This window comes from Felis catus, chromosome A3 (genome assembly GCF_018350175.1).
Source record: "Felis catus isolate Fca126 chromosome A3, F.catus_Fca126_mat1.0, whole genome shotgun sequence".
NCBI lineage: Eukaryota > Metazoa > Chordata > Mammalia > Carnivora > Felidae > Felis > Felis catus.
Genome location: NC_058370.1, coordinates 51,270,268 through 51,285,390, shown reverse-complemented (window position 1 = coordinate 51,285,390; position 15,123 = coordinate 51,270,268). Strand labels below are relative to the sequence as shown.

The following is a 15,123-nucleotide window of genomic DNA, read 5'->3' as shown; positions in this document are numbered from 1 at the left end:
TGACTCCCAGTTACCACCGGCTGCTCATGGACTCCAGCCCGTCCCACCTTTCCTGATGAGCACCACCCAGGATCCAACTTTGTCAAAGGCAAACTCTTCCCTGTAAAAGCCCCTTCTATTTTATGGAACAGGTCAGGAGATAAGGGAAGGAGCAGTACCTTACGGAATTGCGGAAAACAATATAGTATTGCCTCCTCATGCACTGGGAGTCACATCAGCTCTGGGTCTTGACAGCCTGAGTGGAGGCTGCAAAGAGGTACTGCGGTGGAGGTACTGCAAAGAGCATCCATGCACAGTCACCAGCAGTTAAGAAGTGCATTCTGGTCATACACCTTGCATTTTCCTGCCAGCCTGGCCAGAACTGTGCAAGGCAGGCTGGAACCTGTTGCCGTAGGGAGTGTGGGGTGCATGGCTGTGTTCCTTCTTCTTCTCCCTCTGTCCCATGCCCTCTGCAAATCTGCACCTCACACCCCAGAAATGGGCAGCCTGGGAGAGGGTTGGGGCTACATAGGGGCAGACAAAGACAGCTGCTCCAGAAACCTTCTCAATAAAATCTGTAGATGTAACCTGCAGCCTCTGTTTGTTTCTGGCACCATTCACAGGAATGCCCTGTTGGAAAGATCTATGTGATTATGAATATGTTGTCGGGTTGAACTAGGGACACAGGCTGAGAGCATGGAGAGCAGGACCAAGTGTGTGACTTCTATTTAATGAAGCCTTCCTCTGTCTTTCTCACCTAGCTCAATGACTCAGCCAAGCAGCTCATTGAGATGGACAAGCCGTGCCCAGCTGCTGCATCTGGCTGCCATGCCTCCTTGCCCTCTGACCCTGGCGCGGCAGCCAGTGTGGCCCCAGGACCCACGTTAAGCAGCACTGGGGCAGTCAGTGCCTTTCAGCGGCGTGTGGACAGCAAGAAGAATGCCAAGAAGCGCCACTCCTTCACTGCGCTCAGTGTGACACACAAGTCCTCCCAGGCCACCAGCCACAGGCACTCCATGGAAATTAGTGCTCCGGTCTTGATCAGCTCCAGCGATCCCCGGGCTGCAGCCAGGATTGGTGACCTGGCTCATCTGTCCTGCAGTGCTCCTGCCCAGGTAACGTCCTCGGTGCATGGACAGGGAGGTGCCAGGTGTCTAGCCCTGAGGTCTGATGACTTCATCGTCAGCTGTATGCTCCGTATCCCATCCCCAAACCAGCATGAGGAAGACAGTGGCAGCAGTGCCCTTTGGGGTCATCATGGCTTCCTTCTTCCCGCCTGGCCTCAGGGACCTCCTAAGCTTTGGTAAACATATGAATGGTACTCAGTGTCTGGAAGATGATCTAGAAGGTGTGTGAGGTGCTTCTCAATGGCCCGTGACATGGCCTTTGATTAACATTGGCGCATTACTCAAAGTTATCCTTTGTCAGTGTGCATTCAGTGCCATCTGATTGTGTCTTGCAGTAGGTCTGGTTTTAGTTTATTTTCAGTGCTAGTATCTTTTTGGCATCTCTAACACTTGCTAACCTTGTTCCCTTTCAACAGACCTCAGAATCAGAATTAACTATATTATTTGGTTACATTCTTCTTACTTTTACAGATACCTTCTATTTCTAGATTTGTCCCTGGTCTCATTACACTAGTAAGATAAAGGCAAGGGGAGGGACTTACTCTCAATCCATCAGGCCAGTGCTTGTCTCATACCCTACATACTAGTCTCTACATACATCCTGGTCTCTATGTCCTGTAATTCATGGGCAATAAGTCCAAGGCTCAGGCTTCCCCAGTGTTCCCTGGAGGTTCTGAATGGATGTCAGCAGAGCTCTCTGGCACTTTCCTCCTGCCCCACAACATGGGCTCTGCATGCCTGAGTGCAGGGTTTGGTGTTCTCTCTACCTTTCCTTTATCCTTACCTGCTCTCAGCCCTCCTGTTCACAGCTTGTCAGTTAACAGGAGCAGAGGGAAAGTTCCCGGACTCTGCAGTCTACTATAGACAGGTCCCAGGGCAGGAAGGGAACAGATTTTTTAGAATTTGTGTTTGGCATTGTTCCACAAGGACTTAGGTGCCGAATTCACTTATTGATAGAGAGGGCTGGGACCCTGGGTCTCATTTTCCAACAGTTACACTTGAAGTAAAAGTCGTGGGCAGGCTCTAGACCTTCATAAAGATCGTTGGAAAGGGTGAGAGGTCAAGCAAAGCAGTTTCCACCTATCTCCCATCCCAAATTAACTTAACTCCCATCCCACATAAGGGGTAGCACTGAGCAGCTATGGGTTAAGGGTGAGCCACCACATACTGTGACTTGCAGGCACCAGCCTGCTGTCCTCGGTCAGCTGCACCCAGAGACCAACCCCCACTCTGCCACCTACCCTGCTGCCTTCCAGGCTCGGTATGGCTTTGCTGGCCTCATGGGTCACACCAGGACAGCCATCCCTGGTCCACCTGAGGACCACTCAGGCTGCTGTAGTGTGCTAGGCGCAGATCCTGCAGATGGCCACAGCTCCACATGGCACCTCCTCCCCACCATGCCAGGCACACTCTAGGAGGTGGACCCAGTCCCAGAGTTCTGTGCTTGGGGAGCAGACTTGAGCTTTGTGATCATGCACCTGGAGAAATCCAGCATCATTGCGGGTATGTCTCCATCCACAAACAGAGGCCTCCACGTGCCAGGCTGGCATAAGGGGATGGGCTCCAGGATGGCAGAGCAGGAGCACCTGGACTCCTTGGTGCCCAGGGACCTAGAGCAGTGCTGGCCCCAGCAGGCGTCCAGTCAGGTCCCAGACCCCTCAGGCCCCTCCAGACTCAATATGCCATCCAGGTTGTGGCATAGACTGTCTTTACTGACAAGATGAACTCTTAGCCCCTGTGAGTAGAACAAAGGCTGGTCATCAAGAACCCAGGCCAGTTCTGCCCACATGTATGCACCCCTCACCTGCACACCCAGGGCTTCTTGGGCTGCAAGAGCAGAGGTTTTATGACTTTAGGTCATGGGTCCCAGAGAATTTTCTTCTGGAGAACAAGAGTAGCTGTTGTCAAACAGCAATTATTAAACCCTGGTTGAACACGGCACAGTGTTGTATAGAAAGTTTGTAGCATCAAGCCTGTGTGTCCTGGAAGAGCAGCCAACTGGATGGACAAGGGGCGGCTGGACCTATGTCCCTGCTTCCAGGCAGGCTGGCATGTGTGGCCTTGGGTCAGCAGCTCCAGCTGAGTGCGTCTGCAAGACAGGCTCCCAAGGTGACATGCTACCTTGTGTAGAAGTAACTCAGATGAGAAGGGGCCACCCAATGTGAGATGACTGCTCTGCTCTTTGTATAATTGACTTGATTCTAAACCTGTGGAGGAAAATGAACCAAATGCAAACACACACACACACACACACACACACACACACACACACACACACATCAGTGTGGGTGATATGCTCTGAAGAGGTGAGATACATGGACAAGGGAGCACCTCAGTAGCTGAGTTGGGGCTTGCCAACATCACTGACTCTTTTCTCTCCCTTTTGTGTTCCTTTTTAAAGTGGAACGGAAGTGTGGGGGCTGTGGTTTCTATAGAAATGGCTCTAAAATATGGTAGCTGTTTCCCTGCTTTTGAGACGGAATGTGGTGAGCACCATTAAGCCTGAAGCTATGGGGTCCCAGCAGAGTACAAGGTGCATGGCTGTCCGTGGAGTGATGTCCGGGGTGTGTGTGGTCTGGGGCTCACTTCCACACCCCCTGGCAGCCCTGTTCCATCCTTACCTCCTCCTCTGTACTGATCTCACCTCCCTTGACTGGGCTTCATGGCACATGCCACCATCAGGAGAGCCAGTGAGATTGAATTATTTTCAGTCACATGTGCGGAAACTGAGGCCCAGAGGGCATAAGTAATATCTCAGTGCTGTGCTCCTCTGACAGCCCTCACTGCACCCCAGCTCCCATCGGGACTGGCATGGACATGAGTCTAGGACATGGACATCACGTAACCCCTCAGCTTTCCCTTCTGTAAATGTATGGGGCTGACCTCAGGCCCAAGGAGATGAAGAGGGAAAATGCCAGGCAGTCCCTGCTGAGAGCGGCTGGTGCTCTATAAAGGCTGTCCACCTCTCTCCTCCCCTTTCTCTTTCAGCCTGGGACCTGGTGTCATGCAGTCTAGGGTGACATTTCAGGGGGAGGACCAGGGGCCCTGCTCACTAGCTGTGCACCTAGGAGAGTTGCTGAACCTCTCTGAGCCTAGAGAGCTGCCACTAGAGAGAGCCAGGTTCAACACTGTCCTCTTGACCCTAGAAAAGCTGTCCCATCTCTTCTCCCAGAGCCTCAGTTTTCTCGTGTATTAAATGGAGCAATGGTGCAGGTGTTGAGAGGGTAAAATGAGAGCACCAGATTGCCTTTTCTCAGTGGGCATGTTATTGGCTGTGGTGGTTCTCCCTGCTTCTCAGAGAATCGTGGAATGGATCACCAGCCCCAAGACATCAGATAGGGCTCCCAGGGCTCCCGGCCTCATGTATTCTGGCCATTGCTCTGCTCTGAAATTCTCCCTGTGCTGTGTACTTTGCTGGACCCTGGAGGTGCTGGGAGGCCACAGGTAGATGAAAGGGTGGGTGACGCCAAGACTGCCTGCAGCCAAACCTCCTTTCTAGGAAGTCTGGGCTTGATTAGCATCCCCATGAGCCTATGTCCCCCCGACTGTCAGCCGCTCAGTGGTCTGTCCCCAGTGACAACCAGACCAGGCAGGGTGTGGTCCCTTGTGTCGTGAACCCACCAGAGAAACCAAGCATCCCTCCCAGAATCTGGTGAAATATGTTCCAGTCACTGTCACCCAGAGGTCTGAACGTGCCCCCAGCACAGCCCTGGCCCCACAGCATTGAGGTGGCTGGTCTGGGGTGTGGCCTGGGTCTGGGGACTTGAGAGCTTCCTGGCCCACTGCGTGCAGCGAGAAGAACCAGGACCTCAGACACCAGCAACAGCCCTTTTCTCACACTCCAGGATGTGTCACAGGCCATGCCTAGACCTGGACCCTAAGTCTATACAGGGTGACCAGCGTCCCATTGCACATGGTGCTGCAGGATTCCCAGGACACAGGACTTAAGTGCTAAAACCAGGACCATCCAGGCACAGAAGGATAGCTGGTCACCCCACAATATTTCCCTTCACTGAGCTGCAGAGGGTGGTGTCTGGAGGCTTTCTACAGAAAATGTGGTATGGTCGTCTCTGTGCAGGACCTGTGTGCAGTACCAGAGGCCCATCAGCAGGGAAGGCCAGGTCCCTGCTCCTGAGGGGGACAGTGGAGAAGACATAAAGGAGGCTGTGAGGCTTTGCTATGGGACAGAGCTATGGACCCTGGTTGCCTGGATTCCTATTTGGTGTGTGCCATGCCACCTGAGGAGGCTTTTAAAACCTTCCAATCCGGGACCCACCCCTGAGTCAGAGAGGGAGGGTTGGCCAGGTCTATGTACAGGGATACTGTGTAACAGTCACTGTGCAGGGATGCTATGTAAGTCACTGGGGCCTGGGAGCCACACTAGGCCCCCAGGCCAGGTGGGCTCAGGTCTGCTCAAGGGCCTCATTCAGATGCCCCACCCAGAGAGGCAGTGTTTCCCTGGAGTTTGAGGAACTTTCTTCCCTTCTCAAAGCCAAGACGAGGGCCCAGTGTGCTGTCACAGCAACAGACAGGGGATGCATACTCCTATGCTGGTGGAGGGAAGGCCAAAAAAGGTGTCATGTTGCCCCTGGAGATCTTTAAAGCTCTGCAGGATGCTGTACTGGGCCCGAGGCTGGCAAACTGTGCCTGGTAGGGCTGCTTCTGTATGGCTCTGGCGCTAAGAATAATCTGCATGTTTTTAAGGATTGTTTTCAAAAAGGAAATGAAGAGGATGGACAGGAAAAGGAGAGGAACAAATAGCCCAGAGCCTGAAGTGTGGACTCTCTGGCCCTTTACAAAAAGAGACTTGTGGCTGAGGTTATTTTGATGCTGACCCTGTAAAGGCAGAAAAGGCCATGATGAGAAGAAAAAGAGAAACCTAGTGGTTATGTAGGGTCAGGTCAGGTCAGAGGAGGGAGTCCTCAAGTAGAACAGGAAGAATGTTTTGACTCTGGCCCAAGTTGAAAGGCACCAATTCCACATCCTCCCCCAGTCTGGAACTTGATAGGAGGGTTGGAACGTGGGAGGTTCTGGAATTTGTGCACCTTTCTCACCGTGAAGTGTGCTGTCAGACAGCAGCCTTCTCGTGAGGTTTCTGTGAACCATGTGGGAATCCTGAGGCTCTAGACTCGGCCCCAGAGGTTAGTTCTGGAGAGCTGGGGCACAGGGACGAGGCACAGCAAGCAGGGACTGGAAGGATAGTGTCCAGGTGACTGCCTGTACCCGGCCCTCCCCCTCCTGGAGGTGCAGAGCCAGGCTATGGCCGCAGCAGGTAAGGTAGAAGAGGGTCGGCCCTTCTCCTTCCTGCTGGTCTTCTCTCAGTGACTGTTGGCGGCCTTGTTGACTCTTATTTGTCGTTATTATCATTACAAGTAATGCATTTATTTCTTCCTGCCTTCAATTGTCTAAGACCACTGTGGTTAGCTCCAGTTCAGGAAATGCAGGCTTATGTCTAGCAAAAAATTATCATAGGATCTTGCATAGGGATGGATGGCCACCTGATATAAATGCTTCCTTCAGACCCAAAACAAAAGAATGGCCTAAATAACAAGGATGCTAGGCTTCAGATTCCCCAACTGACCTATAGAATCAGTACGTTGAAACCATTAAGGGAAGGAGCATGGCTATCTCCTCTAAATGCCTCTCATTCTTCCCTCCTCTGGGAACACACTTCTTCCATCTCACAGTGGATGCACTCAGCTCTGCAGTCTGACCTCTACCTCCACCCCTGCTGCCCACACCCAGCCTGTGGCCTGCAAGACCACCAGCAGGTCCTATGTCCCTGTGCCACATCCCCAGCTGGCATCCAGCAGCTTCGGACACTGTGGGCAATACTCCCCTCCTGAGCCTCTCTTCACTTTGCTTCTGGGACCCTTCTTGAAATTCTGAGCACTTTGCTCACCCTTGGACCCTCTTCCTCCAACTCCCATGTGAACATCAGTGCTCCCCTGGCCTTTTCTTCCTGTCCCACACACATACCCGGGGGTTCTCATCCAGCCAACAGCTAACCCCCAAACTGTTTAAACTCTGCCTCCCCAGACCTTATTCAACTATAGATTCTTTCCTCCTGCTACCTGCCAGCTTCCCCTGGAGAGGTACTCCATATCAATCCATGTCAGGAGAGAATAACTATTCTCTTCTGTCCTCACACCTATTTCCTTCTCTTTGTTCTCTTCTCCAAATTCCTGAAGCTAAGACCCTGTGTCCTCCAAACTCTGCTCTCCCTGTCACCTCTGCCATCCAAGGAGGTGTCAGCTCCAATTCTGAAGTATTTCTCTCATGCCATTAGTCAGGATGAAGTAGACCATCCACTGTTACAAACAATTCCTGATGCTGGTGTGGTTTAACCCAGGGAGCATTTATCATGCATTTGTGCAGTGGGTCAGGCGGCCCTCCTGAATGGCATGCTCATGGTGTCCAGCCTGCTTCCTCTTGTAGCTGTGTCTTCTACAGCACATGGCCTCCAGCAGGAAGAGGGGCCTAGAGAGGAAGCCCTTGTGCACTTAACTGCCTCAGCCTGGAGATAATACTCATCACCTCCCCTCTCAGTTCATTCACTAGAACTGGACACTCAGCCCCAGATTAACTTCAAGAGGCTGGGACATGTGGAGAAGCACGTGGATGTCGGGCAAGCCCAGCAGTCCCAGCCCCACCACTGGGGTCCTTCTCTCCATGGCACCCACTCTGCCTTGGTTCAGGCTTCTCTGAGCCCTCACCAACTTGGCATCAACTGATTCCTAACTCCCTGCTTCTGGGATTCCCTCTGGAATCCATATGTAATTGGGCTGATCTTTCCACAAATGCTTCTGGAGACTGTGCATTGCCTTAGGATAAACTCCAAGTTCTTAGCTTGGCCTGCAGAGCCATTCAGACTTAGCCCCAGATTGTCTTTCCAGCCTCCCCTGCTCAGTTAACTGTCCACTCCCATGCTGGCTGCCCAGACCTGCAGCCTGTGCACCACACACTGGCAAGCTCAGGCTCACCCCCCACCAAGACTGATACCTATGCCCGTCCTGTCTGCTTCCTGCTCACCCTCTTCCCCTCTCATCCTGCCCCCAACACAACACCCAGACACAGCCCTGGATGGGAAATTCCTGCTCACCCTTTGTAGCCATCTGAAACAGTCACTTCCCCTCCATAGCTTCCCGTGGCTCCAGGACACCTTCCCCCAATCATTTCCTCTGTGCCTGCAGGACTTTTGCATACATTTATCATGGAAGTTGTGGCCTTCATTTGTGTATATGGCTGCTCCCCTTAGCTTCAAGTCTTTTAGGGTGGGGACTGGTTGTCATTCACTTCTGTATCGTGGTACCTGGCCTGTAGCAGAGTTCATACCCATATGGTTTTTCCTTGGGTGGGCATAGGGCCTGTGCCAGCTGCACTGTATACTGAGCGATCTTTCACACTTAATGTAATGCCAGAAATGCCATGTGCCCCCCTCCCCACCACTGCTACCAGCTCCCTGAAGGCTCACGATCCATGTCAGCTGCAGAGAGGTACAGCTGCAAGGTGACCAGCTGAGGGACTCCCAGGGGTACGTGGTCGGCTGAGCCTCAGATGGCCTGCCCTGCTCACATTTGCACCCTTTATGAATTATTTCTCCCTGCCATTTGGAGAGGTCAGAGGGTCAGCTCAGTTCCTCGTGAATAATGAAGCAGCACTCATGTGTCTCCTTTCTGCTGGGAGAGGGAGGGTTATCAGAGGAGAGGACAGAAAGGAAGCTATTCAGGCCAACTCCAATTTTTAAAATCCAATTATTTGCTCATAGAGATCATTGGATCACATTAGGAGGTGATTAGTCACATTTTAGAACTATTCCCTCATAAACCAAACAGGAATCCAAGTAAGTGAGTAAAGTCACCACCAGACTGCCTGAGGGACCTCCAAGGGCTCACATAGCTCTGGAGTGGCCCGGTATCAGCCAGTGTGAACCAGGTCATGCTACGGTAACAAGCAGCCCCAAACCCTCGGAGGCTTACTTCCCACCCACTCTGCGTGTCTAGCTGACCCATGGCGCTCTCTTCTCTTCCCGGGACACCAGCAGACACCCACAGGCCAAAACTGGTAAATAAAGTTTTCTGTAGAACATGGCGCCCCCTGCTCAATCACACATCATCTGTAGCTGGTTTCAAGCCACACAGAGGAGCTGTGTTGCTGTAACAGAGATTATATGACTTTTTCTGGCCCAGTACAGAACACGTTTGCTGACCTATGGTCTAGAGTGTCTCATCACTGTGGCAGGGGAGGGAAATTCGCAGCGGCCCTGCTCTACTTGCAGAGGATGGGGAGGTGGAGTCCAGTGGGTACCTGTGGGGTGGAGAGGTGAACAGCCCCATGACACCACTGAGCCCAGCAGTGTATCTGTTTGTGAGTGTTTAACTGCTTACCACAGGGGCTGGGAGGCTTGAAGAGGCAGAACTGGACAACAGGAGGGGCTGACACTTATAAAGCCCGCAGGCCACGTTTTGATGCTGGTGGTTGTTGGACTGTCCGTGTGGTGCACACTGGTTCTGTGGGATGGAGCACTCCACGTTTGGGAAGGGCTCTCCAGTTCTGGGCGCTCTCTGTGAAGGGGCCAGCGTCACACTCAGGCTAACCCCATTGAGCCAAGAATAGATTCCTTCATCAGACCCCATGTGTGGTGTCAGAGCCCGATGGCTTACAAATCAACTTCCCATAAGCAAACAGAAACCCTTGAGATTAGGAAAATGCCCTTCGAAATCAATGGAAGGGGATGTATTTGACATTCAGGGAAAACATCAAAAGGGAACACCCCTCGAGTGTCTTCCTGCATCTGAGAAGTAATTAGGAGAACTCCACTTGGAAGCTTCCAGGGCATCTTTAAGATCCGCCCCCCCCCCCCCCCCCCCCGCTACCACCTGCCATCAGAGGGGCACGCACCAGGGGTTCTCCGCAAAGCTGCTCTTACAGGCTGGATCTTATCTCTACCACGGGACACAGCTCTGACGGGGAAGAAGCTCAGGGGGCAGCACTGATGGAAGTGATGGTGGCTCTGTGCTAATGGCCTTGCAGCCCCCAGGCTCTGTCACTCACCTGCAGGGCAGAGCGCTCATGCTTATTGTTAGCATTTTCAGAAAGTTACAGATTTAACTCCATGCTTTTAGAAGGAGCCAAGAAAAAAAACAGTACCAAGTGAAGATGGGATGAAATAAAAAATCCCATCCTGAGGACCTTGTGCAAGGAGTGCTTTCTTTTGCAAATCTGGGAATTGCTGTGTGTCCCTGACTTACCAGCTGTGCCTTCAAGGTAGGGACAGAGAACTGTGGCCTGGCTGTTTTCATCAGCTTCCAGGCTCTTCATCTGTGGTATCAAGTGCCAACCATGTTTCTTTTGCTGCTATGACAAGACAGAAGCTTCCATATCCACAGTTTCTTTCTGTGCCTTGGACCATCTGCTGGTGGATGAGGGAGGGACACATCAGGGAAGGTCTCTGGTGTCACCTTGGCACCTGGTAAGCACCCAGGGGCTCTGGGTGGGCATGTGCTGGCCCAGAAATGCAGGTGAGCTACTGGTTCCCTCCATCCAGCCTCTCAAGTTTGGTGAGCTTTTGTTAAAGCAGCAGCCTGTGGGGGCACCTGGGTGACCACCTCTTGATTTTGGCTGAGGTCATGATCTCAGCCAGGGCTGTGGGATGGAGCCCTGTGTTGGGCTCTGTACTGAGAATGTAGCCTGCTTAAGATTCTCTCTCTCTCTCTCTCTCTCTCTCTCTCTCTCTCTCTCTCAAAAATAAGCAAACAAATAAGAGCAACAAAAACAGCAGCCTGTGGCAGATATAAAAAGGGTTTCCTCATAGACCCCAGCCTCTAGGACCCACACAGCCATCAGGAGACAAGAACATAGATCCATGCCATGGAAGGTAGAAAGTAGGAAGCTCCATAGATGAGCACAAAGGAAGGGCCATGGCAGATCAGAAGAAGAAGGGTGGCTTTGCTTCTGGAAGGAAACGAGGAAAGGAGGCAAGAATGGTCACCAAGGATCACTGAGGTTGGCATCCTCCTGGGTCTTCCACTTTCCATCAAGGCTCAGGCACAAAGGTACATTGTTTCTTGGTAGGAGGGCCATGAGGAGGTTCAGAACTTTGCCACCTGCCCCTGATCTCCTAGGTACCTACCCCCTGCCCTAGCCAGCCACAGCCACTTGCCAGAGCATACCCTGCTGCCCTTTCCCTGCCCCCACTCCCCAGTCATCATCTGGATGCAGTGAGGAGTGGGAAACTCTTGCAGCCTTCCCTGATCAGCCCTCCCGCTTGTCCCTTAAGCTTGTACAACTGGGCCAGGAGAGCCACCAGCTCTCAAAATGTTACCACAGCCTGTGAGTTTCACTAAGACAGGTCTGTTTGCCCCTTTTGCACCCTTAGTGCCTGGTGTGGAGCCTCTGTGAAGGGGGCTTTCAGAAGCATGGTTGATGGACAGAAACACGGAATTAGAGTTGAGGAGAAGAGTTTCTCAAAGCTTGTCCCTCTTGCAGCTTCTCACTGTATTGGAGGCACCTTCTGTTTGAAGGCAGAACAGATAGGTTGTTGGGATATGACTAATATACGTTTTGTGCAAAGCCGGATGAAGATGCCTTGGGTCTTACAGGCTCACACAAAGAAGTGGGGGGCGGGGTGGTCCACAGGAGCTCCTGGCACCTTCCTGCAGTTGAGACCATCAAGCAAGCTGATTTTTATCTCCTAACCTAGAGCCACTTTGCGGATACTGTTCTCCAATATCCTACCCCTCTTTTTTGGCCATTCTGGTTAAGAATGTTCTGGGGATGCCTTGTTAAGAGGTTTTGGCACAGCTGTGGCTTTTTGATCCAGTAAGATGAGAGCAGACGCTGGAAGTTCATCCTTTCACTATAGACACCTACAGCAGGGGTTGGCAAACTCTTTTCAGTAAAGGGCCAGATAGATAATAAATATTTTAGACTTTGTGGGCAATGTGATCTCTGTCACAGCTCCTCACTTAGGCCCTTGTGGGTGAAAGCAGCAAATGGGTGGTGTGGTTGGATGCCATTAACACTTTATTTACAAAAGAAGGGGATAGCCAGATTTGAGCGGCAGGTGAGTCTGTCAACCCCTGAGAAGACCATGGAGACTAAGTGAGGGGCCTGTTCATGAAGACCTGGAGTCAGTAGCTCAGATGCTAGGGTCAGATGCTGGTGAGCAAATCCAAGTTCCTGCAGGGAGGAGAATGGGTAGGGGGCAGTATTCGAGTTGAATGGAGGCCTCCTTGAGGACTCCATTCTGGGCAGTCAGCCAGCTTTCCTGAGTGCCGACAAGAGAGCAGTGAAGGTTATGTGGGCACAAAGCATGGCCCGTTCTCTCTCCTGGGACAGACCATCTTGTTCAAGCTCCTTGGCCCTTGACCTCAAGCTATCAGCACGAGCACATCCAGCCCAGGCCCCTGCCCTTCCCAGCCCTGCTGGGCCCCCCAGCCCAAATCCCCTGGGCCAGGGTGTGGGAGGCATCCCTGGACCCTCTGGCCCTGCAAGCTGTTTATGGTTCTTTTTTGAGACAAGCAGAAGAATCAGGCCAAAATGTTTCATTCTAAAGTTTTCTTTAGGCAGCACGTTCCTAAGAGTATGATTTACACTCTGTGTTACAGAGTGGTAGTGTGTGATGAATAAAACATGCTCATTTCACTGCTCCTTGGGGTGATGACAGTGTTTTCTGGACTCATATTAAAAATTAAAACAAGGAGATGTTTTTCTCAGGGTATTAGTCTGTGCCAGTGTATCCAGGAAAGTGCCTTGGAGCCCCCATACAGCCTGCCAACCACAGACCCCCTTTTTCCCTCTTACTAATCCCAGCAGGAAAATAAAATGGCCTGTTTTCCAGTACCACTCAGGGGCCCCATTAAAATGCACCTCTGGGCCTCTGGTGTCTGGTAACAACCTGACAATTTGGAATCAGGGGTCCATGGCCTCCACACTGCAGCCAGAAACTGACGCTGGGCTTCCCACCAGCAGAGGCCAGAATACTATGAAGAGATATACAGGCCACCACAAGAAGTGATAGCCCACTCCAGGGGTGTATGAACCACTCACCCGTGCTGTCTTGGTGGCTCTGTCTTTTATAGGTGGGAAAAGGAGGCCTGGAAGATCAAAGGCAGTTTGCCTTGATCGTAGGATTACATAGCCTGCCTGTGCTGCAGCCTCCTGACCCATGCATGTCCTTGGAGGGCAGTGGGTATGAGTGGCACCAGGGAGCAGCATTACTAGGCTCCTTGGCATGCTATCCCCCTGTTTGCTAATACTGTGGTCAGTTTTATTTGATGGGGCATCACCTCTGACCTCTGACCCAGCCAGCTGACCCCACATATACTTGCCTCCTGTTAAAAGCTTGTGGACTGTATTTTTGAACATTAGGTCCAAAGGGATTTCTGGAGTCATAAATTCTGTAGGGTCAGTGGCTCCAAGGATCCTCTTGTTGGCTGGCTCCCCCAGATCGATGTGTGCTCACCTGCCTGGGATGAACCCCAGCTTTTGTCTGATATAGAGTCATCCAAAAAGAGTATGATATGAACCTGCTTTATCAGAGTCAAAGACCTTCTTTGTGACAGACCAGTGGTGCAGCTCCATGGTACACAGGGCTGGGCTGGGCTATGAAGTCAGGGCAGAGATGTCCACCTGCTGACCTCGGAGACAGGGAGAATATCTGTTTGAGGGCCTCATTCCCAATTATTTTTATCTGAAAGTGGCTGTCGCTGCTTCTCCTTCCTTATTTTTATCCCTGCCTGATTTCTCTCACTCCTGCCAAGGCTTCACTAATCCCTTAAGGCCCAGAATCATTTAAAATTAAGCCATGAAAAATCAAAGCAGTTATCAGCAACATGGCTCTCGGCAGGAGGAAACAGGCCCCAGTCCTAAGGCCCAGAAAGCCCCATCCAGCATGGTCAGAGCTAGAGGGCAAGGGGCACAAGACACCCTAGTGTTGCGTTAGATCTACCTCAAACTAAACTCTGCTTGTTCCGTGTGTTCTGGGAGTGATGCAGTAAGGGTGTAGCAGTGCCTTCATCAGCACAGTGCCTCCTAGGCCTTGGCAGGATGCTAATGATACGGAACCTGGTGGGATGCATTGTACTCATGAATTTTTAATCAAAATCACTTAAAGGAGAGCACCTTTCATGCTGTGATACCTGCCCAGGGGTTAGCAGCTCCCTGGCTACCCCTCAGGGCTCCTCAAGAGGCACCACGATCTCATCGGTTATGCTCTCCTCAGCTGGGCATGTGGTCCTCAGTTGTGCACAGCTGGGCTGTTAATGGGGTCACCCTGTCCACCTGCTGCCACCAGCAACATTTCTCATCACCTCCTACTGATAGTAACAAAAACAAAGGCCTGATTCAGAGCAGGATGGGTGAATACCCCGTCTTCATCAGAAAGTCACACTTTTCGGTTTTTAGGTTCCTGAGGGTAGATCCCTGCCTGGTGTAGCCACTACTCAGCAGATGTCCCGAAAGGCCTTTGCCTTGGGCCCTGCGCTGCACTGCATAGAGGAGCAAGATGGGAACACACACTCTGCAGAGCATCAGTGTTGGCTATTCTCCATCTTGACCTTTGGGAAAAAACACTTTCACAAGGGTTACCTCTCTCTACACCTCCATTCCAGCTCCACGTAATGTTTTGCTGTGCAATCCCATGTATTTTCTTTGTAGCATCAGACATACCAAGTTTCACCTGGAGGCCAGGTTTCCAGCAAAGCTGTCAGAAGGCCTTTCCCCTCCAGCTTTATTTAGGTGCAGTCCTGCATCTCAGGTAGCTTCACATGCCTGGGCAGCCCCATAGTCTCCCTGGGCCTCTTGACACTCTGCCATATGGAGTGTCCTGTGTGTGGTCCAGAGGAGCTGGCAGATGCCAGCAAAGATGGGGTCTGGAGTCCCAAGGCCACAAGCTCTGGCCCAGCCCACAGTCCCAGCCAGCCTTTCCCACTGCCCAGCAGGTGGAAGTCAATCTTCTCCATCTCTCCTGGCCACAGACATTATTGCCTTCTGCTGGATTTTGGCTTGAGTGCCT

At 51.9% G+C, this 15,123-nt stretch overlaps 1 protein-coding gene across 2 annotated transcripts in view; it reads left to right on the top strand.

Moving 5' to 3' along the window:
* SH3RF3 (SH3 domain containing ring finger 3) overlaps positions 1-15,123 on the top strand; it is a 367,542-nt gene that overhangs the window by 264,357 nt on the left and 88,062 nt on the right. For both annotated transcript variants that reach the window (XM_011281104.4, XM_045053970.1), the window contains exon 4: positions 741-1,094. In XM_011281104.4, coding sequence (XP_011279406.4) covers positions 741-1,094 — 354 coding nt within the window. The remainder of the gene's footprint in view (positions 1-740; positions 1,095-15,123) is intronic.